This window comes from Phocoena phocoena, chromosome 10 (genome assembly GCF_963924675.1).
Source record: "Phocoena phocoena chromosome 10, mPhoPho1.1, whole genome shotgun sequence".
Classification (NCBI taxonomy): Eukaryota; Metazoa; Chordata; class Mammalia; order Artiodactyla; family Phocoenidae; genus Phocoena; species Phocoena phocoena.
In genome coordinates, this window is record NC_089228.1 from 39,932,008 (window position 1) to 39,958,828 (window position 26,821).

At 51.0% G+C, this 26,821-nt stretch overlaps 1 protein-coding gene across 2 annotated transcripts; it reads right to left on the reverse strand.

The window, feature by feature from the left end:
• On the reverse strand, positions 1–26,821 carry DHX30 (DExH-box helicase 30). Of its 2 annotated transcripts, XM_065884808.1 has the most exons (20): positions 26,794–26,821; positions 21,880–21,975; positions 14,710–14,840; positions 13,965–14,075; positions 7,920–8,221; positions 7,332–7,452; positions 6,437–6,586; positions 4,311–4,463; positions 3,168–4,004; positions 2,847–2,922; positions 2,657–2,761; positions 2,220–2,395; positions 1,816–2,022; positions 1,651–1,732; positions 1,387–1,580; positions 1,106–1,265; positions 836–993; positions 643–746; positions 427–566; positions 1–321 (listed from the first exon to the last, which is right to left on the reverse strand). In XM_065884808.1, the coding sequence occupies exons 1-20, from the start codon at positions 26,819–26,821 to the stop codon at positions 68–70; spliced, it is 3,585 nt and encodes a 1,194-aa protein (XP_065740880.1). In that variant the 3' UTR covers positions 1–67. The 2 variants fall into 2 exon arrangements, with proteins under 2 accessions (XP_065740880.1, XP_065740879.1); XM_065884807.1 differs by lacking the exons at positions 21,880–21,975; positions 26,794–26,821 and adding an exon at positions 16,642–16,856.

The following is a 26,821-nucleotide window of genomic DNA, read 5'->3' on the forward strand; positions in this document are numbered from 1 at the left end:
GGGATAAATAGAACTTTATTTTAAATAAACATTTGCACTCTGTACACGGCCCCAGCGGAGACGGGGCTTAGTCGTCAGCTGTCTTGCGCACGTCAAAGCTGCCACAGGGCCCGCGCAGCAGCTCCGCCAGCAGCGCAAGCAGCAGCCCGTGCTCCTCCTGCACGCAGGGCGGCAGTGCAGCCAACTCGCTGCGCAGGCTCCGCTCCACCATGCGGCCCAGGGCCCGGCGCAGCTCCCGCAGCAGCCGCACGGTGCGTGAGTCGCCCTCCAGCCGCAGCAGGTCGCTGTCACTAAGGGAGATGGTGGCCCGGCGCCCATCATCTAGAGGAAGGGAGAGACGCGGGGAGCCCGGGTGAGTGAGGCCGGACCCCTGAGGAGGCAGAGCAGCCGGAGAAGCGGTGGGGCGGGAGGTGTGCAGGTACCCACCACGGATATGGACATCCCCGTCGGTCAGTAGCAGCACAGCTAGTGGGTGCACCTGGGAGGAGTCCCGGACAAAGACGCTGCCGTTGGACTTAACAGCCATGAAATACGTCAGCCATCGGCTCCGTAGCCGTGTGGCCTCCCTAGGGAACAAAGAGCTGGGTGAGGCCCCTTGCTGAACCAGCCGAGCTGCCCCGCCCCAGCCTGACAGTCCCCCACCTGTTAATGGTCGATTTGTGCAGCAAGATGTTGCCAGATTTGGTCCTGTACGTGACACTGTTGGGCTTGAACTTGCCCTGCCGGGTCACCTTGCCCTGCCTCACCTGCAAGGATGAAGAAGGTGGGTGGGCTGAGCAAGGAGCTGGGGTGGAAGGAGAGGTCATGGCCTGGAGCCCCCTCCCCAGGGCAGCACCTGGATGAGGTTGGGGTAGAGACCCGCCATCAGCACACCCTTCACCAGCTCCTCCTCCTCACTGTACTCGTTGCACTGGGCAGAGGCCAGGGTGCAGTCCGAGGGCTTCCCCACCAGGAAAGCCTCATAAATGTTCTCTGAGAACTGCTTGATGAGTCCTAGGGAGGCAAAGTCAGGGTGAACCTAGGGCCCCTGGTTCACAGCTCACTGCACCGGCCCAGTGTGAGTGGGAAGGGTGGAGGGGCTCAGGGCAGCTCGGGACCCGCTGACCGTGGATGAAGCGCAGGCTGGGCGCATAGAGCAGGTTTTCCTCCAGGTAGTTCTCACGAGAGCTGCGGTCCTGCCAGCGCAGCACCTCCTCCCAGCCAGACACAGCCCGCACGAACGCCAGGTGGTCACTGCCACTGTCGTGGCTCAACAGTGCCTTCACCTGGGAGGGGAGGAGGGTGCCAGGGTCACAGGGCAGGGACCAGAGGAAGCCACCTCGGGACCGAAGGGAGCGGAGGGCCGGAAGGGAGAACAGAGGGCCACGCAAAGGCATTGGGTCTGACCTTGTCCACCTCCGCCCGGTTCTGCAGGCTGCTGCTGAAGGGGTCCCGGGTGAGGCAGGAAACGACCACTAGCAGCGGGTGCAGGCAACGGAAGATGGCAGCCAACACTATGGCCTTGGCCAGCCGTGGGTCAGTGGAGATGTGGGCCAGGCGCTGCCCCAGAGTGGTCAGGTACTCCCGCTGGTCCAGCACCCCTGCAAGCTCAGCCGTCAGTCCCGCCCCTGACAGCCATTCCACAGCCCGGCCCAGCCTTCCACCACTCACCGATCTCCTGGAGCAAGATCACGGCCTCGTCCACCGCCTTGATGTTTGGACTGTCCACGGCCTTGGAGAGGAACTCCACTGCCTACAGCACGAACGAGGCAGAGCCTGTTAGCCCGCACCCCACCTGCACGTTCCCAGGGCCCACCCCGCCCACCTCTGCCGCACCGTCTTCTCTGGCATGTGGATCTTGGCTTGCAGCACCAGGTTCTCAAGGGGCGTGCGCAGGATCTCCGGCACCTGGAAAGGGGCCATCTTCTCCAGCCGGCTCCGCGGGAACAGGTGGTAGGCAAAGCCCGACTGGCAGCGGCCCGCCCGGCCCCGGCGCTGGATCACGTTGGCTCGTGACACCCACACGGTCTCCAGGCAGGACACCTGGGGGAGGGGGCAGGTGAGCAGCCACACAGACCACACGCCTTCCTCCATGCTCCCCTGCGCCTGGCCTTCACCTCACTCAGCTCCTCAACTGCCCCCCACAGCAGGGACAAGGAGATCCCACAGGTGTGGCCTTCTCCAGACACACAGGCCCAGGGTAGATCTGGGCTGGGGCAGGGCCAGGAGATGGGTGCCACCTTGGTCTTCAGGTCGTAGCGTTCCTCCTTGTGCAGACCGCTGTCCACCACGTGCACAATGTCATTGATTGTGATGGAGGTCTCAGCAATGTTGGTGGCCAAGACAATCTTGCGCACGCCAACAGGAGGCTGCTGGAATATGGCCTTCTGGTCCATCATGGGGATGTTGGAGTGCACTGGCGGGCAGCAAGAACACACTGGTCACGGGCACTGCTCCAGCCAAAACCTCCACATATAAGGGCAGGCAGGGATTTTGACCCTATTTTGATGAAACTAAAGTCCAGATCAGTAATATGCCCAGTAGAGGTCACAAAGCCAGCAAAAAAGTAGTGCAGCCTATTAAGAAACCCAAGGCCCTGAGCCCCAGGTGAGTCACTCCCCAGGACAGAGGGCAAGCCTGGTGTTAGGGGCCACCATCCTTGCACACATGCTCTCACCTGGCAGGATGAGGTACTTGCTCTCATGCATGCCCAGGGCCTCCTGGAGGCGTTGCTGCACTCCTTTGATCTCCTGCCACCCAGGCAGGAAGCAGAGGATCCCACCTGTAAAGGGCCCTGCAGGCATGAGCTAGTGGCTCCCGGCAGATGGAGAGCAGGGTGGGCACGGGGCAGAGAAGAAAGCACCCACCTGGTTCCCCGCGGGCATCAATGTGCAGAACCAGATCAGTCACGAGGTCCAAATCGAGAGCGCATTCATCCTCAGACTGGGGTGGGGGAAGAGAGGCCAGTCACAGCCCCGGGGCCAGCGGTCGTGCACAGGACACGGCCACCGCGACTCGGTGAGGTCAAGGCACGTGACACATCACCTCCAACCCTCACCACACCCTTGTCAAGAAGGCCTGATCATTCCCATTTCTAGCAAGGAAACCAAGGCTTGGGAAGGAGGAGGGGAATCCATGGAGAAAAGGCCAGGAGCCGTGGACAGGACGGGGCGGGCGTATCCCCTCACCTCGTGGTGCCGATGCCGGTGTGGGTACTGGTGCTTGCCCAGCTTGGCCAGGATATCCTCCAGGTAGTGCTCCTTGACAGGGTACATGAAGCCGGGCACCTTGATGACAGGGCAGCCACCAAAGTAGCGGGAGAAGCGCTCGTTATCACCTGTGGCACTCATGAGCACCAGCCGCAGGGCCGGGTTGAGCCGCTGCAGGCCCTTGAGCAGAATCAGCAGGAAGTCCGTGTTCACGTCCCGCTCGTGCACCTCGTCCACGATGACATGGCTCACGCCCTCCAGGCTGGGGTTGCTCTGCAGCTTCCGTAGCAGGATGCCCACTGTACAGAAGAGCAGAGCCCCGCCTCGGGCCGGAGGCTTGCTTTCCAACCGCACCTGGAAGCCCACGTTCCGGCGCAGGGAGGGGCCCAGTTCGTGGCTGACCCGCTGTGCCACGGACACAGCCGAGATGCGGCGCGGCTGAGTGATGATCACGTTGCAGCGAGCACCTCGGCCCTCGGTCACGTAGCGCTCCAGCAGCAGCTGGGGGATGCGCGTGGTCTTCCCACAGCCCGTGTCCCCGGCGATGACCACCACCGGGTGCTGCTCGATGGCACTGAGGATGGTGTCCCGATGAGGGTCCACAGGGAGCTGGGGGGCCTCCTGCCAGACCGGCCCTCGCCGCCGCCACAGCTCCAGCAGGCTCTGGCTCAGACGCAGCTCCTCTGTTTCTGACAGGGGCACGTAGGGCTTGCCTGTGATAGGGTCACCCAGCGGCCCCGAGTCCTTGCCCAAGGGCAAGATGTCATCACTCTGCAGCCGGAGCTCCGGGGAGATCCATGAACTGTCCATGGGGTACTGGAGGACGGGAGAGGCAAACAAAATGGTGAAGAGAAATAGCTTCTTCTCATTTACCCACAGCCAGCCAGCCCCTCCACACAATTCACCTTGGCCAGAGGCTATGGCCCACCCGCCAGGCAGGACTCAGTCCTCAACTGCCCTGGGACCCTCGTGGGCAAGACAGGACTGCTCAGGGCAAAGGTGTGCCCAGGCTCCATCCCCAGTGGGGAAAGCAGGGAGTCACTACCACCTGCTGCAGGTGAAAGCTTTTGGTCTGGGTAGATGAAGGCGGGCAGGTGAAGAGGAATGTGGGGATTCTCTTACGTGGTTCAGGAAGGTCTCTATCTTGCGGAGGATGGGTTCAGGCACCTGGATGGTACACGGCCGGCGCTGGGTCTCACCCAGCTCGCGCAAGGAGGCCAGGTTATACATGGCGTGGGTGAGTGGCTCATTGTTCCGGTCCACCAGGCCCAGGCTCTGCAGAGGGAACACGGAAGGCTGGTCTATGCCTGTTTCCCCATAACTGGCCCAGACCTGCTCAGGAGCTTTAGAGAAGTTGTGCAGAGCAACCTCTTTCCTAAGACATTTTTGGGTTTGGGCCAATATGGTGCAGGAGGGAGAAATTAGGAACCAGGAAAATGTTAGGTCTCCACCAAAAAAAACCAAATGTTAAAAATGATTCAAGCAAAACCAGACCTGGCGTGTCTGAGTGTTAACAGCCCCCACCCGCCCAGACGGGCGCCACAGAGAATCCTCTACCCGAGCAGCCAGAGTGCCCACAGCAGCCCAGGCTCACCTCCGTGAATCCCCACCTGAGACAGGCGGGCCAGGCCCTGAGCCACCCCGGAACCCAGTCGCAGACTCCTGTGCCTTCGCTGCCCGCCCACCCCTGCCACATTTCACGTCCAGCTGCCACACCTCCACCTGTCTCTGCATGACACCCAGTCCACCGTACAAACGTACATGGAAGTTCCCGGAAATACGTACTTACACAACTTGATAAAATAAACCACTGGAAGGGAAACTCTCTGTTTTATTTCCCTATATGCCCAAAGCCACCCCACCACAAATAAGACAAAGCATTCCAACACATAGGGCAAATGTGGAAAACCAGTCATTTTCCCCTAGTCTGTCATGTCCGGATTTCCGCACACCCTCCAAAACTCAGAGCAAACACTCCCTCCTTTAAGAAGTCTACCTGCACAGGGACCAATCCCCTTCCCCAGCCTCCTCGTGCCAGAAAAGAAGAGGTGCCAACAGGGCCACCTTGCTGCAGGGGAGGCCTCTGTCCTTTCCCAGGACTGTGAGAATTTACCTACAGCCTCTCTGACCGTGGGCAGTCAGCTGCTCTCAGAACGCTGCTGCCACCTAGAAGCTTGCTCCTTCCTGAGACAGGCCTCTAACATGCTGAGGGTCTTCTTCTCATCACTTTTTTGTCTGTTTGTTTTTTGTCAATGCATTTATTTTTCAGTTTCAATCTGTAATGGTTGCTTAATAAAATCAGTCAACGAAAAGTGATATTTTGGGGGACAAATGTGGACATTAGCAGACTGAACAATGGCGACAGATGCAATCTTATTCCAACGTTAGTTTTCACAAATTTGAATTAAATACTCCCAGGACAGTGGAAATACCCTCCTAAAACAAGAGTTCTCAAGTTCATCACTGTTTTTGTCTATCAAATTAAAATTCAGACTTCCTCGAAGTTCTCCCAGTTAGCCCTAGTTCTGTCCTCTTGAGCCACAGGTAATGACACATCCATTCCCTCTCACCACTTACCTGAGCCCATCCCTCTTCTGTTCTCCAGGATCTTGGTACCCCTCACTATCAGCTCTATCTAAAATTCAGTTCCCAGAGCCAAATGTACACAAAAGGTATATCCGACCATTCAGAGTAAAACAGGGCCTCCTTCCTCTTATTCTGCAAACCAGACCCCCACAGGTTCAGGTAACTCCCACAACTGGGCTATCAGCTGACCTCCAAAGCCGCTTCAAAATGATTGCTAGCTGTAAGCCCTACTGCCTTCACCTGGATGTTGATCCCTTCAATATTCATCCTAGATGAACGTCGCATGGTCTGTTTTGGCCACAAAGCCCAAATTATCAAGATCTTTCTAGATACCAAGTCTGTCCCTCAACAAAGACATCATTTCTCCAGCTCCATACCATTCAGAATGACGAGCATGTCTCCTCCTGGCTTCACCCAGGTTCCAGCCAACAGTGCTGAAACGGCTGAGCTCACGGGCAAAGCACCTCCACAGGGACTGTGGAGAAGCCCTGGAAACAGCACCCAACAGCCTGACAAGCAAGGCTGGGACACCAGATACTTATGTGCCCAGGCCAAAAGCCTGGCAGTGGTAGATTTCATTTCCTGGAAAAGTGGACCATTTGCCAAGGGTAGCAGGGAGCTCCAAGACATCTCATGCATCATACAAGGGACCCTGCACTCACCTTCAGTTTCTTACAAGCCAGGGCTGCCGCCTTATTCTCTGCCTCTGCTTTGCGACGCCCTTTGGCGACAAAGGTCATGGGACAGGGCCAGAGTAGGGTGAGGGTGGACAGCTTGGTCTTGGTGCCCACAGTATGGAACTGCATGAGGTTCTACACAAAGGGCAAGAGAGATGGTTACAAAAAGGTAGGGAATGAAAACATCCAGGAGTTCGCAGAATATCAAGGGACACAGAGATGGATTTAACCCCCATCTGAGCAGGTACCAAGCATCAGCCACAAAAGAAGTGCCACTGGACAGGCAGAAGCTAGCCCTGTGGGGCTGCAGCTCCCAGATCCTGGCCTTGCTTCTCCTGTGGTACCATGATTTCACAGCAGGAAATGGCATCTGGGCAATGCCACTACCTGCCCTCCTAACCCACTGTCCTCTCAGCACTTTCAAAGCAAACAGGTATGATGGTAGCTGCAGGTTGAAGCTGTCAACACAAGCTAAAAACCAAGCACATCCTGGGGGATCAAAAAGGCCTTGCACCTGGAGAGAAGCTCTGCTTAACCAAAGCCCCTCAACCTGACAACAAAGATGAAAACTCAGCAAGTCAGCCACCCCCTCCCCAAACCCTCCTTTCCTGCCCGCAACCCTTGAACAGATATAGGTCTTCCACTCCTACAGTCCCCAGCCCCCTCCCTGTGCTCCAGTGTTCTGACTTCCAATCTGTCCCTGCTGCTTCAACCCTCCAAGGACCTGGAGTTCCCCCAGCTGGCCCAGGCTGGGCTTGGAGAACGGGCATCTTCGGCCCTCCCGTACACCTGTAGTCTCCCTCCCACCTGGTCTGGAGGAAAACCAGACTTGACCAAGCCAGCTCCCCAGTCACACACACTTATAGGAGACCCAGCTCACCTTGGCTGTGGAGGACGATGTCGCTATCTGAATCACCTTGGCCAGAAGGTTCTTGGGAAGCGGAAACTGGGTCAGAGCCCTAATAGCACTGTCGTCATCTGTCATTTCAAAGGAACCCCCCCTGGGAGGACCGAAAGTTTAGGTGAAAAAGCACTCTCTTCCTGGGCCAATTTCACCTGCTCTGAGACCCAGGGGCGAGGATACTGCATAGTTGCAGGAGGCTGGGGCATTTCCACTTGGCCTGTGATCCTCTCACAGACACAAAGTACACCTGACGCTCCCTCAGTTCCCCCAAACAGATAGGAGGGTAGGGGCAGTGGGCAGGCAGAGTAGTTACTGGGCCTCTGAAGGACCCAAGTGTGAGCTGGAGAGAGGGTCCGTGCTGCTGTTTCGCAAAAGCCCAGCCATACCGTACATGGCCACAAATGGCTTTCCCCAAGAACAGGTAGGTATACCAATGAATAACAGAGACACGGACTGAGATGTGGGGCAGGGGCCCTCCCATCTCAGAGGAGTCCCCTGGGAACACGCCCCACCCCATGTCAAGGTGCAGCCAGCTTCCCCTGCATTCCCTGCCCCTGGCTGTACCTCGAATCCCTGAGTGGGGTGTGGGAGTCCTGCTGGGCCATAGACAGAAATTCAGTGACATCAATGGTCCCCTCTTCTAGCTCTTCCTCCTCATCCTCCTCTTCCTCCCGGCCCAAGGACCGGGATAGGCCCCCAGGTCCCCCTGGCCGGATGCTCTCAGGATTCAGCTGCCGCCAGGAAGTAGGTGGCATGGTGGGTTCTGGGCGCCACCAGCTGTCAGCCGGAGAGCCAAAGCGATCGGCTAGCACGCGGTATTTGGCTGCATCAAACAGCTCATTCCGGGGACCCAGCAGACCCCAGCCCTGGGGAAAAAAGGGGTGTTGTGAGGGCCCATACCACCCTCACACCTTAGGCTGCTCGGAACCTGCCCAGTTACACCATAAGTCCCTCATGTGTGGGAGCCATGCTTTTTCACCTGTCTACTCACCTCAGGCCCTAGTCCAGAACTGGGCACAGAGAGAGCACTTAACATGTCTAGCTTCAACAGATGAAAACAACAAGGTAAATTCTTATAGCTATTAAGACAAAAGACCAAAGAAACAAAACAAAACAAAGAAAAACCCATAGGGCAACAAGAAGCAGATGCATTCACAAAGTGATCTAGAAAGCTTCAGTGAGTGTAGCAATTAGGAAATATGTTGTCTACACCATAAAACAGCTATACCTCTGACACAAGAATCCTATGCTGGGAACATACTCTAGAAATAACACCAAACGTTTTTAAAGCCAGTTATACAAAAATATTATTTTAAAATATATTACAGTTTCATTCTTTTCTAGAGAAAATCAAATAAGACATTTGCCGAGTCTCTAGCATGTACAAAGCAACATGCTTGCCACCCTGGGCACCATCAGGAGGGATGAGACCTATCTCTGCCCTCAAGAAGCTCAAAATCTAAGAGGCAGAAGAAAAATGCAGAAAAATAGAGTCTAAAGAACAAAAAAATAAGAAGCTAGAAGAACAGGAGTAGCACATGAATAGAGCACAAGCTCAAGAAATTCAAGTTGGGAGTGGTAAAGACAACACAGGTAAGCCAGGCGCATCAAGAGGGTTTCAGACATTACAGGCATGTGACAGTAGGCGGCAGGTGCCAGAATCCAGGCACTGCTCCACAGCGTGGCTTCAGCCACACCTGACTCGTGACAAGCCGAGGAGTGACCACTCGCTTCTTAAAACTCTCCCCTCAGGGACTTCCCTGGTGGCTCAGTGGTTAAGAACCTGCCTGCCAATGCAGGGGACACGGGTTCGATCCCTGGTCTGGGAAGATCCTACATGCCATGGAGCAAATAAGCCCACGAGCCACAACTACTGAGCCGGTGCTCTAGAGCCCAAGAGCCACAACTACTGAGCCCATGTGCTACAACTACTGAAGCCCACACACCTAGAGCCCGTGCTCCGCAACAAGAGAAGCCACCACAAGGAGAAGCCCATGCACTGCAACAAGGAGTAGCCCCCGCTCATCACAACTAGAGAAAGCCCGTGCGCAGCAACGAAGACCCAACACGGCCAAAACTAAATAAAATTAAATCTTTAAAAAACAACAACAACAACTCTCTCCTCAGATTTCTGAAAGAACCAACTGTAATTTAAAGTGTAATCAGGTAGCTAGTGGGAAGCAGCCACACAGCACAGGGAGATCAGCTCGGTGCTTTGTGTCCACCTAGAGTGGTGGGATAGGGACGGTGGAAGGGAGACTCAAGAGGGAGGAGATACGGGGATATATGTATACATACAGCTGATTCACTTTGTTATACAGCAGAAACTAACACAACATTGTAAAGCAATTATACGCCAATAAAGATGTTAAAAAAAAAAAAAGTAATCAGGAAGGGACTTCCCTGGAGGTCCAGTGGTTAAGACTTCACCTTCCAATGCAAGGGGTGTGGGTTTGATCCCTGGTAGGGGAGCTAAGATCTCACATGCCTCGCAGCCAAAAAACCAAAACATAAAGCAGAAGCAATATTGTAACAAATTCAATAAAGACTTTAAAAATGGTCCACATCAAAAAAATCTAAAAAAAAAAAAAAAAAATGTAATCAGGAAAATACTATTCACAACAGCAACAATAACCATAGCCTACCTAAGATGAACTTAAAGAAATAGATTTACATATTTTTTAAAAGTATAAAACTTGGTAAAAGGACACAAAATATGGGAGTTCCTGATATGAAACTTTTTTGAGTAAAGAGACAAAAGCCTCCTAAGTTAACCCATGTAACATAACTCCAATCAAAGTCTGGATAGACTTTTTGGGCACTTGACAAATTGTCAAATCTGTGTGGAAGAACAGATGCATAACAGTAGGATTCTGTGACAGAGAATGTGAAAAGGGCACGCCACACACATCCACATGCATGAAAGCACAGCCACTCAGGGCAGGGCAGTACGGGTGCCTGGCCCAAGGCTCAGCCTCCATGCTTCTGCATCACGTCACCGCCTGCTTACAAGGACGATCTGATTATACAGAAAACACATACAGCACCCTCCCCCTTGACCTTCCCCAGGACGCCAGCATGCTTTACCTCCCTGCCTCCCACTCACACCCCCCACACACACAAGGCCATGAGGTGTTCCTGATGATGAACACCCCCCCAACTCGCTTCCCTTCCAGGGCTCCCCGTGCTGGCTCATGCTTCCCCACCAACCCGCTCTTCCGCCCTCCTCCATCTGACCAGTCACTGTCTTTTCCAGCTCGTTAATAACCCCAGAAGAAAGCTCCTGCACTGCTGCTACTGGCATTCTCACCTATCCTGTTCCCCCATCTCTGGTCTTGCCTGACCCCACTGCTTTTGGGGACTATTCCTAAAGGCAAACTCAGCTCTGTCATTCCACCAATTACCACCAGTCAGCAGACCTAGCATCCACAGGATTAATCAAGACTCCTACCTGAGACACCTAAGGGCTTGGTGTTCTGGCTCCTGCCCACCTGTTCGCACCATCGCCAAGCACTCAGACCCACGTTCACAATCCGCTAGTTGCTCGCGTGCACCCTGGTTCCATGTCTCCGCGCCCTCTATCTGGAGTGCCCTCTCCATCCCTGTCCCTGGAAAACTTCTACTCACTCTTTAAGAATAGCCTGCTTGGGCTTCCCTGGTGGCGCAGTGGTTGAGAGTCCGCCTGCCGATGCAGGGGACAAGGGTTCGTGCCCCGGTTTGGGAAGATCCCACATGCCGCGGAGCGGCTGCGCCCGTGAGCCATGGCCGCTGAGGCTGCTGCTCCGCAACGGGAGAGGCCACAACAGCGGGAGGCCCGCGTACAGCAAAAAAAAAAAAAAAAAAGAATAGCCTGCTTTATTCAGGAGGCTGAGGTGCACCTCTCCCCTCATGTGGGTGCTTCCTCTCTGGGCTGTGGCTGCCCCAAGAGCACCCTCAGTCACCTTTGTGCCGCCAGCACCTCACAACAAGCCTGAGGGCAATGCTTAAGAAACACATCTAGTTTGGGAGGAAAAAAGCTGAACAAATTTGAGTACAAATATTAAGGAATGAATGGGCTACACTCTCCAGAATATATAAAGAACTCCCATAATTCAACAATAAAACAATGTGACTAAAAAGTGGGCAAAGGACTTAAAAAAACATTTCTACAAAGAAGATACATAAATGGCCAATAAGCGCAAGAAAAGATGCTCAACATCACTAATCATTAGGGAACTGCAAATCAGAACCACAATTAGATACCAACTCATACCGATTAGGATGACTACTATAAAATAAATAAATAAAATGAAAGAAAGTAACAAGTGTTAGTGAGGCTGTGGAGAAATTAGAACACTTGTGCACTGTTGGTGGGAACGTATAATAGTACACTATGGAAACAGTGTGGCAGTTCCTCAAAAAATTAAGAATAGAATTACCATAGGATCTAGCAATTCCAATTCTGGGGATTAAAAGCAGGGTCTCGAAGAGGTATTTGTTCACTGCAGCCTTATTTCACAATGGCCAAAAAGTGGACCCAAGAGTCCATCAATGGATGAATGGATAAACAAAATGTGATATATACATACAATTGAATATTACTGGCCTTTACAAAGAGAGAAACTCTGACACTTGCTACAACATGAATGAACCTTGAGGACATTATGCTAAGTGACATAAACCAGTCACAAAAGGACACTGTGTGATTTCACTTATGTGACGAGTAGTCAAATTCGCAGAAATAGAAAGTAGAATGGTGGCTGCCAGGGGCTGGGGGGAAGGCAGGATGGGGAGTTGTTTACTGGGTATAGAGATTCAGTTTTCCAGGATGAAGAAGTTCTAGAGACTGGGTGCTCAACAACGTGGCTGCACTTAATACTACTGAACTGTACACTTAAAAGTGGCTAAGCTGCTAAATTTTATATTTTGTGTATTTTACCACAATTAAACAAACATACAAACAAAAAAGGCCATGAGCATAGATAGAGAACAGAGAACGGGCTGGGGAGGAATGTGATCACAACTTGCTGCACATGGTCTCGGTTTAAAGTGCCTTCTACATCCAGGCAGAAAAGCATCCTCACCCTCGGCACTATAGACATTTTGGACCAGGTAATTCTTTGTTGGGAGGGGCTGGCCTGTGCATTGTGAGACATTTAGCAGCATCCCTGGCATCATACAAGGTAGCACTCTTCTCCTTGTGGCTGCCAAAAATGTCTCTAGACGTTACCAAATGTCCCCTGGGGGGGCAAAATCCCCCCAAAATTGAGAACCCCTGAGGTAGAGGTGCTCTAAGGGAGATGGAGGTTTCCAAGACATTAAACACAGAAAGGCTGGTTGAATTTCTGAGAGAGAAGATTTCCCCAGGCAGAAGGAGTACAGAAAAAGATGTTTATAGAGAGTGGGAGAGGAAGAGGAGCCTGGAGTGACCCAGAGACAAGGAAAGCAGGTATAACCCAGGGGCTGAAGAAAAGATGCCCCGCAGTGCCAAAGCCACAGACCATTCAAGCAGAGCAAGGACTGAGGGGAGGCTGGTGAGCCTGGCAAAGCTGCCCCAGTCAGCCAACAATCACCAGGCGCTATGAGGATGTGAAGGGAACCAGCAACCATGGCATGGGCTATGATGCTGGAGTGGAAAGAATGCAAACCACAAGCACGGAGAGCTGTGTGCAGGGAAGCAGGGCCTGGGGAAGGGATTACAACGCTGAAGAATTTTTTTGGCTGTGCCGCGCCGCTTGCGGGATCCTAGTTCCCCCAACCAAGGATCGAACCTGTGCCCTCGGCAGTGAAAGTGTGGCATCCTAACCACTGGACTGCCAGGGAATTCCCAAACACTGAAGAATTTTTGACTCTTACAGAAAAGAATCAGATGAGGAAAGATCTGAAAATTAAATAAAAACGTGGGAGACAAGATGGAGGAGACAGAGAGGACAGAGAAAAGAGAAGTGTCGTGTGGGAGCCCAGGACAGGAAAAGGGATCTTGCCTCCTCAGACCCAGGAGGAGCAGTGACAATGAAGGTCTGCAGACCATGAGCGGGAGAGAAGCTGAAGGAATACAGCTCTGTCCTTGTCAAGAGTAAAGACCTAGGAATGTGAGGAAGATTCAAGGTTGGCACAGCCATGAAGGGAGCCAATTAGGGATGGAAAGAAAGGCTGGGAGCAACAAGGAAGGTCTAGGAAATGCTGTGCAATCAAAAACTGAAAGCAACCCACGTCCAACCACTGGGAAGTGAGAGAAGTGACTATTATTCTTCCATTGTAAGTAAGAGAAGACTATGTGACTACAAGGAAAAACCCAAATACATGAAATAACAGGGAAAGAAAAACAGAAACTGAAATAGAAGTCTCACCATGGTGCTGTATAGAGGGAGTGTTCTCCATAAAGGGGTTCTTCTCTGTGGTTTTTGAAACCACAGAAAGTAGATAACTACAGTGGCAAGAAAATAATATTAATCTATTCCGTCACTGGCTGAAGCAAAAAAGGAACCACAAGGTGGGAAGGGCTTAGGACAGTTGAGTGGCTGAACACCCTGCCAACCTAAACCTAGGTGCAGCTGACACCAGGAAAACCGTCACTTCAAGCAGTTCTCAGGAGGGAGGTCTGCATGGTCTTCACTAGGGGAGGGTCACCTTGAACAGCTGGCAGGCCGCGGCCGCAGCCTGCCTCTCAGCGTCGATCTTCTTGCTGCCATAGCCTTCTACCTCCACGCTCTTGGGCCACTTTATGTGGAGGGTGACTTTCTGAGGAAGAGAAGAGAGAATCAGGACCCTTGCCTCTCTAGACTACAAAGTTATAACAAACCACATGGAGAATCAACAGCAAAGCCGTAGACCTCACAGCAGCAGGCCTGAGTGCAAGACAGAACCCCAATCCCATCATTAACTCCTTGGAAGGCTCAGACTCCCCCACCCTCAAGCCACTGTCCCACCTCAAGCTGTTTTGCTTCTTCAAAGTGCCATGTTCTAGCCAGAGGGCAAGGTGGGACCTATCTTTATCCTTAAAAATTTTCATTCAGAATGGTTTGACTACATGCTTCCTGTGGGTTCCAGGACCTACAAGACTCTGGGAGCAGGAATTATCATCAGCTCTAACCCTCTACAGTTCCAGTTAGTTGGAAGGGACCAAATCCAGGGCCCAGTACGGAGGCCTATCTTACACAAGATGAGAACGTCCCACTTCACTTGCCCATGTTCCCCTTCCCTAAACCAGGCTCTTCTCCAGACTTCACTTTGCTCTGAGATTCTCTGCTGACCATTCTCAATTCAGAAAACCCACTCTATGGCCTCCCTGACAAGAAATCTGAGAGAGAAAAGAGCAGCCAGTCTCCTTCCAGAGAATCAGACCAACATGTCTCCTTGCCACCAGCAGAGTTACCTTTTTCTTTGGTCCATTTGTGTGCACGTAGACCAATTTGTCTTTTGCATGTGAGATGCCAAGGGCTCTTCCAATCACACTGTTGAGAAGATTTTTGGGCTGTGGAAACTCTTTTAATAGGTCCCTAGAAGCTAAGAGAATAAGAACAAAAGCATTATAGTTGTGCTTTTTCTTCTAAAAACTCCATGGGGTGTGTATCAGGACAACCCTGGACTGGATACTGAGGATGTTGGCTCATGATCCCAAACCACCCAGGAGCATCTTAAAAAGGAGGGAGAATGACTTCAGGGTTTACAGAGGACAGTAGGGCTAGAGCCAATGCACGATCATCTCCTGAAAGAGAAGGGCCAACGCCCCCCACACCACAGAGGGGAACCAGCCAGGATCCTCTTCCCCACCCAAGCTCCCAACTTAACACATCAGCTACAGAAGCCTAACATGGCAACAACCCCCCCAATCTGATGTCTGAAAGAACGCACTAAACAAAAAACAAAATCGACCACACACACACAGTGGAGATCACGACAATGCAAGGCCCCTCCTAAAATAAGACACACAACAGGGAGGGTTGGCCACGGAGTCTGAATACCAGGCCCCAGTTCTCAACTCTACCTCAACACCGTGCAAAAGGCCACCCCAGAGCCAGATTATGTGTAGGGACACTGATTAGAGACCTCCTTAGCTTAGACATGGGTATGAGCCATTCCTCCCAGGAGTTCACTGCAGTGAACCAAGTGGAGGCAGGATGCATTAAACACCGTGAGAGATTTATTGCACTTTGGATCAATCCCAGAGCACAAATGGGTGAGATGTCCACCTAGAAGCAGCTTGTGCCAAACACTGGACTTAGACCATGAAGAAGCCTGCTGAGAGTGGCTGAAAACTAAAGGAAGAGCCCCAAAGCACCAGAGTGGGCCTTCAAGAGATGCAGAGTCAGAGACCAGCAGAAGGGACGGGAAGCCTTTTCATTCTCCACCCACAGTCTCTAGCATTATAATTCAGCTCCAAAAAGTAATTTTGTAGGGGGTACATATATGCACCTGTGCACCTGCATGCATCAATCATAAGTCACCTGGGGAGCTTCTTCACAGCACTGCCCACCCTGATCCCCCCAGGGCACCTGAGAATAGCAGTGATGTTAGGCAAGTCTGTATTTTGAAAAAGCTCCTCCAGGAGTTCTGCTGTAACTCTGCTGCCTGGGTTGAGGCTATTTCCTTGGAGCAGACTCCTGTGTCATCTGGCCAAGAGGGAGGATTCTGCCTGGCCCTGTCTCCCTCTAAATGTTAACTTGTAAAGCAACTGAGAATCGAGTAGTCGAGAAACAGTATGTAAGCAGACTCAAAGGGGTTCCATCCCACAGGAGGACCCAACTTTAAGTAACCCACTAGACACACATATAACAGCAGACGTGCCCTGGTACCCCCTCCAGCTCTATAGGGCAAAGGCTAGCTCTCTCTGTCCATCCTTGATGGGCATGGATGCTCTTACCAGATTCATTTCCTGCACCATTCAGGAGGCACCGCGCTGGGGTCCACTAGAGCAATCATTCTGTCTCTATTCGAGATTCTGAAGTCTCAGATGTATTTTGAGCTTTTTGCCTTTCTCACAACAGCGAGGATGTGCTTAACCTTGATGCTCTAACCCTTGACCACGGACCTGGCAGGAACTGGACGTTTACCTGTTTTCCCGAACTCCCTTGTGGTACGCACCTCTCACCTATTGTTACCAAGTGCAAGCTCTCCAGTCCCAGAACCTCCGCGCTTGGGGACCATTTGGGCCTGAGCCGTGTGAGCTTTACAACAGCAGGGCTCCGGCCCGCCACTGAATGGCGGTCTCAGCCATACAAGAGAGGGCCCGACCCCAGCCCGCGCCCCTAGCTCTGTCATCCCCCCGATGTCAAGGGCGTCGCAGCCTGGCTGCCCCTGCCCTCACCGTTCACCATGCTTCCGTCGCCTTCCCCAGGCCCGTCGGGGGCCGCCCCCGCCTCAGCCTCAGCGGCCGCCTTCGTACGGTCGGGGCGGATGCAGCCTGTCGAGAGGCCGCGCGGGCGTCCCTGTCGCCCGGGGGTGTAGGGAGCCAGCGGCCGCAGGCGCGGAGAGACGCCGGCGGCCAGCACCATGAGCCTCCTGGCGGCCGCCATCTCGCTCCCGCCCGCCCCCGCGACTCCGTTGCCCGGCAGGGACAGGGCAGAACGGCAGGAGCGAGCGGCCCGGGCGCCGCGCGCCCCCTGCCGGACGGGCGGACCCGGGACCGAGCCGACATGGCTCCCGCCCCACGCAGCCCAGGGCCTCCAGCGCTGCACGCTCCAATCAACCGGTGGGCCGACCAGACCAAGGCTGGAACCCTGCCGAAGTCACTCCCCCAGTAAATCCAACCCACAGACTCGTCATCTGAAGCTGAGGCAGGAAGAGAGAGTGGGGCTTCTTGGGAAACAGTACCGGCCTCAGCTTAATGTCCATCCAAGGAAATGAACTTGAAGTTCCCTCTAGGTCCTACCCATTGCGGGTAAATACCTCCCACATGCCCTTGCAAACTGGCCTGCACTCCCGGCCAGCAGAGCGTAAGATCATTGCTAAGCTGGGTCACAGCCACCTCATTTAATGGCTTACAAAGTAAACCTGGTGAAGAATCTGGAGCCAGGACAGGGAAGACCTCTTGAACATAAGCAAACCAGGTTTACTCTCCAGAGCTGGAGTCAAAGATGTAAAGTACCCAACTTGGACACTATGCCCAAGAATTGAGCTGTTCCAGCAGTGAAAGTCTGAAGCTGCTGTTCTGTGCTTGTTTGAAAGCCAGATGGAATTCTGCTTCCAAACTACTACACCTGGGTTCTGGCCAGGCTCATTCCTCTTCCTCTTCTGGCACTGAGGAGCAGGGTTTGGGGTCAGGTGGGAATCAGACTGGATCTGCATGTTGGGGCAGCGGCGGTGACAGCAAGGGCCTCAAGGTCTCAATCCCTTGGAAGGAGGCCTTGGTCAGAGGTTGGCAGTGCACTTGGGGTGCAGCTGGCAGTGGGGGGCTGTTTGTTGTTTGTTTTATAATTCTAGATGTGATTCCGATGATCCCCTGAAGAGCTTGTTAAAACAGTACTGGGAGCCACCCTCCCAGAGTTTCTTAATCATTAGGTCTGGAATAGGGCCCAAGATCTGCATGTTTAACAAGTTTCCAGATAATACTGAGGTTGCTGGTCTGGGATCACACTCAGAACTGCTGGCCTATGGCAAGAACATGGGATTTGAGTCCTAACACTTGGGCTTAGCCCCAAGTCTATCACGTGTCAGCTGTGAACCTTGGGCCATTTTATCACTGGGGGAAATTAGGACAAACCTGCTCTACTCATTTGGTATGACTGTGGTTAATATAAAATGGCAATGTTTGGAAGGGGGCTTTGCAGAGTGCTCTGATAGACACGCCTCTGCCCTCTGAGATCTGAGACAACAGGGGACAGGTCCCTTAGAAGCAGAGCCAGAGCAAAATGGGGCAGCTTCAACTCCTGCTCCTCCATTCCCTCCTCAGTGGGTTTTTAACCAGGAAAGGGCAAAAAAGGGAAGGTGGCCCTGGCAGCAATGGTCTGACGTCACAAAGGGTCATCACCATCCATGTCAAACACCCCTACCCAGATCATCCATATAGGGATGGCAAGACCCTTGGGGCAGAACATGATTTACAAAGGCTTTGAATTTGGCCAAGTGGCACTTTAATTTGCCAAAACCTAAGGCATCCACCCAGCTTCAGGAGTACTTTTCAAGGATTGTTAGCAGCCCAAGTTCCCTCAAAAGAATCCAGAAGCTTAGCAAGCCTGGGAGTGGCAGCAGTAGCTGAGGCCAAATTTTGAAAATTATGGTGTCTGAAAGCTGAAGGAGGCAACAGCCTAAACCTCATCTGCAAAGCAGGGCCTGGGTCTATCTTGGTGTTTCAGGAAGCCCTCAGAATAGCACTCTGCTCTGACAGCCACTTAGGCTAAGGTTGAAATGCTATGATTTCATGGATTTGCTTCCAAAGGGGCCAAAGGGGAAAGATACACACAAAGTAAGATTGTCCATGAGCTGTTCATTGTTCAAGCCAGGTGATAGGTACATAGGGATTTACTATACTATTTTCTCTATTTTAGAAAACATATTTCAAACAGATATTTGAGATTTTATGTAGAAAAAGAAGGTCAGGTGATGCCAACCAACTAGTTGGTTCTCTGAACGCTCTTTTCCTATTTCATTTACTTCATCTGGGTTCTAACAGCTGGTGTCACCTTGAGCATATATTTCACCTCCACAGACCTCATTGCCTTTTGTAAAATGAGGGCAACTCTTACACCAGCTCTTGGAACCATTCTGGTTCTGTGATCTCCCCATTGGTCTAGAGCAGGGGTGGCCAAAATGTAGCCTGAAGACCAAACCCACCCACTGCCTGTTTTTAAAAACAAAGTTTTATTGGAACATAGCCATACTCACTTGTTTCTGTATTATCTATTACTGCTTTCATGCTATAATGGCAGAGTTAAGTAGCTGCAAGGGAAACCATATGGCCTGCAAAGGCTGGAATGTGTACTCTCTGATCCTTAAAGAAAGTTTGCTGACTCCTACTTTAGAGGACCTTGAAGAAAGTTAAAGAGGCTCAGGCATGCCCCTGGTTCCTTTCCACCAACATTAAGCTTTCTCTTCCACTCTCCATTCTTTGGGGAGAGAAAGTTGACTCCTCTGCCTGTGAAAAAGGAGGGAAGTTCTGAAAAAAGGAAGGGTTTACTGGCTCAGAGATCTCGCCATCACTTCTGGATCAAGCACAATGTCTGGTACTCAAAGTGCTAAACAATGACATCTAGAAGCATGGAATTAAGGTTAAAGGATCTGCTGAATACACAGGAGGATGTTGTAGGATTCTAAACTTTGGAGGCCCCAGGAAAAAGCAACAGGAGGAAGCCCAAGACAGTATGGACTTTGGGCAGACCAGAGAACTTGTGGAGGGAAAGTGAGAGCGACCACTGACAGCTGAAAAAACCAGACATCTCAGCCAAAATTCTGTCAACTTAATCATAGTTAGATATTTTATGGATGGTCAAAATGGCAAGAAATGGTCCACCTGGCTGGCAACAAGAAAGGTAAAGGGAACCAAAAAAAAGAAAGAAGAAAAAGAAAGGTAAGGGGACCTACAGGGGCTGGGTGGCCACCCCGACCACCCGACACATTTTCACGTCTCTCCCATCCATGTATGTATAGCCCCAAGGTCCCCTGAGGTAAACCACCACACCAAGAGGTGACACGTCTATATCAGGGAATGGATAGGACCAGTCCTGTGGTCCCCAGAATTCTGCCAGAAGGCGTGTTACTCCATGTTGCTTTCTAGTTGCTCTACATCTCAGATCTGCACGGGTGGGGAAAGATTTGCAGGGGACGGTTAGGGGCAAGTTTCTTAATTTATTCACCCTTTACTTTGGAATGTGGCCTTGGTAAGAGGTTGGCCATAGAGGGAAGGGTAGATTGGGAAAGGAGGTGATATTTTTTTCCAATTCCAAATCTGACTCTGATGGGCACTGTAACCTATTTAAGTGGCCACTATTTTCTGAGCATTGTTTTCCTATTTGAACACCAGAGAGATTGTTTCTGCCCTGCACTTCCTTCTTCCGGACAGAGGTACCAGCAAAGCCTGCAGGGAATCAGAAAGCATGGCAGAAAGGTCCAAGAGTCACGTGGACTAAGAGATTGTTGCTTCTGTGATAAAGGAACAGAGGCAAGAAGGCTTTATAGCTTAAAAAAGAGAAGGCAAAGATACATACACCCAGATACCTTCTGGAGGTGGAGCTGTGAGGAGACAATCAGGCTGGGGGGCAGGGGGAGGGGGGTGTCTGTCTTCCTCTGGGGAAGACAGTGCAGGTCTGTTGGGATGCCTCACAGGGAGCAGCTGCCCCTCCCAAGAGCAGCAGCCTTCTCCTCTGCATGTGCTCAAGGAGGCACTGCCTAGCCATGCTGCCTGGTTAATCCCAACTAACCGTCTTTAAGCTTAGCCAAAGCACATCTGACACTCTCAGAGCCACTCACCTGCCATGTTGGAAATGTTAACGTTCAGCCTTTTCGAGTTACAGGGCATTTTAAGAAAGAAAGAAAAAAGGGCAATCAACTCTTGTTTTGGCAACGGTAGGGGGTGGCATTTCTTTAATACCTAAGTCAAATGGTCACGGGGGGCCAGAAGTACTTATTTCTATACTGCTGTCTACAGTCAGGGCCACTGCGGCAGGAGGGCAGTGCATGTAGAAACCACATGGGAACACGGCAGTGTGTGCTGCAGAAACTGAGGTGCTGTGTGTTCCCCGCACCCTTCCTGAGCTCTTGACCTTCAAAGCACTTTACAGACAGAGCCTAAAGTGGACATGCTGTCTCCAAATAGGGCAAAGACTCTTTGAACTATAATAGTGTTCTTCCACTAAAAAACTGAGGGAGGCGTGTGAACAGGTGGCCCATGGAGTTGGGAAGAGCAGCTGTCAGGACAAGAGGCCATCAGGAGCACTGGTCTTAGCAGACCTGGAAAAGATCTAAGTCTGAGGGAAGAGAAGAGACACTCACGGGCAGAGATGCTTCTCTGGGTCCTATTACTGGCCCCATCCCTGGGTACCAGTGGGATCTGAGGTCAGCTGTCACCTGTCAAGGAGCTCTGACATTCTCCCCAATCAAAAGGACAGCCTACCTTGCCAAATGGACTGAGAGACAGATTCTAATGTCAGTAAAGTGCTTTGAGGTGCTGGGGGAGATAGGGAAGTGATTTGTCGGGCATCCCCAAAGCCTCCAAGATGGAGGGCACTAGGCCAAGTCAGGCTCTCTGTTCTGGCCCTGCTACAAGCACCCTGAACTTTCTGAGGCACCTGAGCCAGAGACTGCCTAGAAGGTCCAAGCCCTCTGATTCTCCACACTGGTGCCAGACACCCAGACTGAGCCTAGGCTTTATTCCTGGTCACACCAGGAGGCCCGATGAGACTGCAGGGTCTAAGCTAAGTGGCCAGCATCATGAAATAACCCAGACCTTTCCAAATGATGTCTCCCTGAGGGCTCCGAGAGCTCTGGTAACCCCACTACTCCTCACCCACTTTCCAGAGGCCTATAGCCCTGGCACCCGGGGTCCTGCTGCCACCCACCTCCCCACAGTCCCTGGACCAACCTGGTGCTGGAGGCATGGCTCCTCCCTTACCTCGAGAAATGGTCCCTCCAGGGGCAGGGTTGACACACATGGGTGGAAGACGGGGTGGGGGAAGTTTGCACTGACGCTGCCTGTGCTGGGCCCGATCTGGGGAAAGAGAAAGGGCATCAGGGTGACATGTTCTCACCCCTCACAGTTACAGACCCCTGGATTGACTCACCCCAGAGCACCCGTGAGGAGCTCTGGGCAGCAGAGCTGCTGGACCGTATCTGGAGCCAGTCACAGGTTCTGAGAAACAGTGCCACCAATGCCACACAGAAAGCAGGCATTGTCTTATACAGACATGATACGTGACAGCCTCGTACAGATCCCTTCTCGGCTCTCAAAAAAGCCCTCAAACTCTCCCTGTTTTTTTAGCCACCCTCCATGAGTGTAACGCCCATCCCATGTGCTTCTCTACAGTCTCATGGTACCATGCACATCACTGGGGTTCTTCCACTTATCTGTCCTCCACTTACGTAAGCTACCCCTGTATCTGCTATGGGTCCCCCATATAAGCCACCAGATCTCAAGTTATTCTCTCCCTCTAAGAATTGGTGAAAGAGGGACTAATTAACTGCTGGTGTCCTCCCCAAGAGCCAATATCAGATCCACCCTTACCAGCCTTCTCCTTCTTTCTAAAAGTTAATGATTTACTATTCCAAATATTTCCATTCATTTGGAGACTAAATACTACCCATCAGTGGGTACATAAAGTATATTTTTAAGGAGCTCCAAAATTTTGATATACATGAACTAAAATTAAGACACTCACTGAGTGTTCCATGGGAAGGTGGAAATGTATGGCTAAGAAAGGTTTAAGATCTTTAAAAGCACCGAAATGGTGAAAACATCAGATAATCACTGGTCTGGGGGAAAAGATGCAAGAGCTCTCTGCTCTCTCTGCCCCACACGTTTTGGTATAATAAATGGGGCAGGAAAGGAGCAGGGAGAGACAGTCATACACACTCTACACACTTGAGCAACAGCCTGTAGTGCTAAAGTGATGCCCCTTTCTATAATGCAAATTAGCTCATGTACAATTGGTAAATGGGGGAACGATATCAGTAAACATAAGAACCCTTGGTTCAAATCTGATTTTTCTAAGGCAAGGGAACTAAAAAGCAGGAGTGGAATGAAAATGTTCTGCAGGAAAAGAAAAAGCCCCTTCAGCTATATTTTTTAAAAATTAAAATCAAGTGCCTGTAGGGAATCGAGGTGGTAGATACATGGGTGGTCACTATACAACTTCTTCAACATTTCAGTATCTCTGAAATTTTTTCATAATAAAATGTTAGGGGAAAGCAGGTACTTGCACTCAGGTCCCTTCCTCCACATTCCCAGCGGCACACACTCGTTAATGGCTGCCCCACTGGCTCAGAGCTCCACCTCCACCTGCGCTGTCTCAGCAGCTGCCAGTTCCATTCTAATTAGAAGGCTCAATGTACATTTGTAGCATCCCACTGAGCTGCCTGCTTTGGTGGTCCAAACCTCCTTCCCAGGTACCAATGCCTTTTTTGTCATCTTCTGGTCATAAAGTTGCAGGTGTACAGCCTCAACTCTATTTTTCCCATAAGCCCTCTTAAAACATTGCAGGTGTGTGATTTTGCAGAAAACGTATATACTGTTACAGAAGAAATGTTGTTACTTCTGGAAGAAAGTGCCTAAGATCAAGGTTATCTTGGAACTAATTCTAGCTCTGCCTTGAAGCTAAGGTTGTAAATGACCAACTCAACTTCTCCTTTCCTGTTTGAGGAAGGTCTTCATTCATATCCAAGGATGCTGGCTTGAAAAAAAAGAGAATAAATGATTTGATGATTATTTTATCTCCTTAAGCATTTTCAGTAACTGGGGGAAGGTTGTTACAATTCCACAACAACATCACTGAGCCCGCTTCTGACCACTGGAGCTGGAGGAAAATTGCACATTCTTGTGGTTGATACAGTATTTTTCAAAGTTTTGTGCTGACTGTAAAAGACTCAGCTCGCTCTTTGTGGCCTGATTCTGATGACATTACAGCTGAGAGACAAGAAACCTGTGTTAAGATGCTGGCGAAGGCAATAACAGGTTACTTACCAGGCACACAAGTGTTCTAGTTGGGAGGCGTTGGCAACTCTGTTTAACTACATAATAGGAAAGATGGTAGCCCCAAGACCCAGTGGATCACCGTGCACAATGCTGCAGGGAATTGCTAGGGCCATTACCTTCAGAATCATCAAATGGCCCATTCCATTAAGATCGTAAAGCCCTGAGTGCCAGAAAGCATCTCTGAAACACAACTGTCTCCACCCCAGTGGCTTGTACACAGCAGGTGCTCAATTTTGCAGCCACACAGCATACTGCATGTTGAGGCCAGGCTGTCACTCTGCAGAAAAACATGGGCTACAGGGCTGTACCCCAAATAGATCAACCTACTATCATTTATTAAAGGCCTGCCAACCCATGGCTAAGGGCTGGGGACAGACTACAGCCAAGTGCTTTTCCTATATCATCTCTAAACTTCACTATACCCCTGAAGATAGGGGCTGGGAAACAGGTAAGTTTACACCTTGTTAGTGTTAGTGGGGAACAGATTTGAACCCTAGCCTGTCTGAATCAAGCTTTATACCATGTTAAATTTTCTCTCAAGATTCACAATGCCCTAGGGAGCTCATAATTTCACCATGAGGAACAAAGAAATACATAAAAACTCCATAAGAGATAAAGAAGTCCTATACAACAATAAAGTGTCACAAGGCCACCCATGACCAATTGCCAAGGTCATGATGCAAACCACAAAAGAAACCAGCATTCATAAGACAGGAGAAGGCATTCAGCCTTACAGCCATGAAAAGACAGGTTTGCCTGAAGGAAAATATTCAAATCAGCAACTCTTTCTGATTAATGCTTTTCCCAGAGACCTTTAAGCATAAAACGGTTCTTGGTAGAAACACAAAACATTTACCTGTGTGGAAAACAAGGTCCCAAATCAGACTCTGTCCGATTATTATGTCCTGAAGCTACTTAATACCATGGATTTGTGAATTTACCAGGTGTCAGGCCCTGTTCTAAACTCTTTACACATAGTAACTCATCTGATCCTTGGAACAACCCTATGCCCACTTAAATAGTAAGGAAGGAGGCACAGCGAGGCTCGGTCACCACCCAAGCCTCCTTGGCCAGCGAGAGGCAGAAGTGAGATGTGAACCAGCCATCTGGGTCTGCATCTTTGGCTCAGGGAGGTCCTGCTGCCTCCCACTAAGCTGAGTGCTGACAGTGTCACCCCTGAAGGAAAACGTCTTGAAGAAATCAATTTCCAGCCTAGAAAGCAAAATCACAAATGCTAGAAAGGAATTTTGCCCCCAAAATTCTCTCATCTGATACCATTTCCCTGTCACAGGGAGGAGGAGGACTGTGATTTTATTGGGCTCTCCGTCTCTTTATGAAATCAATACTGTTAATTCAGATGCTCCCACCAGGAGAGAACCTGTCTTCATCCTTTTACAACTGGGTGGACAACAAAGCCCACTGATGAGGAGATAAACACAAAGCAATTAAATGTACTTAATTTTCAGCTCAAAAAAAAAATGTGCTATCCACACTAAACTCAAGTTCAATGTTTCCCTTTCCAGACACAGTTAACCAACACAACGAGGATGACAGATTAATTTTTTCATGCAATACGTAAACAGATCGAGTGGCTGAAGACAAACAAGGAGACAGGAAGAGGCTGCTCTGAGACCTGGAACATCCAGCCTCCTTCTGGCCCCATTCAGTGGGTTACATAGGGCACCATCTGGCCAAGGTTTTCCAGGCCTCTACGAACATAAATTGGAGAGGAGACACAACTGGGAGGGTCTTTTTCATCAGCAGTTATGGATGGCCTGTTATGGTTCTCATTTATTTGTAAAATGTGCCCAGCTTAGGAGGCTCACAGTCAGCTTCAATACAGGTGACAGAGGCCTTTTACTCTTTATTCCCTTAAAGAAGAAAAGTCCTGCTCCTATCTAAGATATACAACGCCCTTGGGATCTGGCCCCTTCAAGTCTTCACCACCTATATCTCTTCTTGTAAGCAGCCCTTGAATGCTACCCTCTTGCCCTGCCATGTCTCAATTCTGCTACTGCTTATGCAATCCTCTCACCTCAGCTGCTGGAGGGTACTGATTTCAAGACTTGCCACAATTTCTCTAACCACTAATATAAAACTATGACTCAATCCATTTCCACCAGCTTTTATTGAGGTCTGTCGTGTGCAAAATGCTATGCCAGATACCATGGATAATAAAAGAGCACAACAGGCCCCAGCTCTGGGGAGCTTCTAATCTAGAGATGCAATGAGTAATTCAGATAGACTAAGCACGAGAAAGTACAGATGTGGTGCTGAGGAAATCAGAGAGAAGAGAAATTGTCTTTGGTTGACAGAATCAAGAATGGCTCATGGGGCTTCCCTGGTGGTGCAGTGGTTGAGAGTCCGCCTGCCAATGGGGACGGGTTCGTGCCCTGGTCCGGGAAGATCCCACATGCCACGGAGCGGCTGGGCCCGTGAGCCATGGCCGCTGAGCCTGCGCGTCCGGAACCTGTGCTCCGCAACGGGAGAGGCGACAACAGTGAGAGGCCCGCGTACCACAAAAAAAAAAAAAAAAGAATGGCTCATGGAGGAAATGGTGTAAAACACTGGCCCAGAAAAATAGTAGGATTTCAATAAGCAGCGAATATGCAGGAGAGGGTATTCAGGGAGAGGGGTGGCAAATGTACACAAAGGCCTAGACAAGGGGTGGCAAGGATTATAAACACCATGCAAGAGGAAGGCTGAGAAAGGACTTTGGAAAGTCACCCAAAGAGGGGGGTCCAAGGACTACACACTGGTGAGGGACTTTCACAGCCTTCATAGCTGCCCGTCACAGGGAGGAAGGGCCTGAGGCCACAAGCACAATTACATTCTTACCTTTTCTGAATGAGTCCAGGCTGAACAT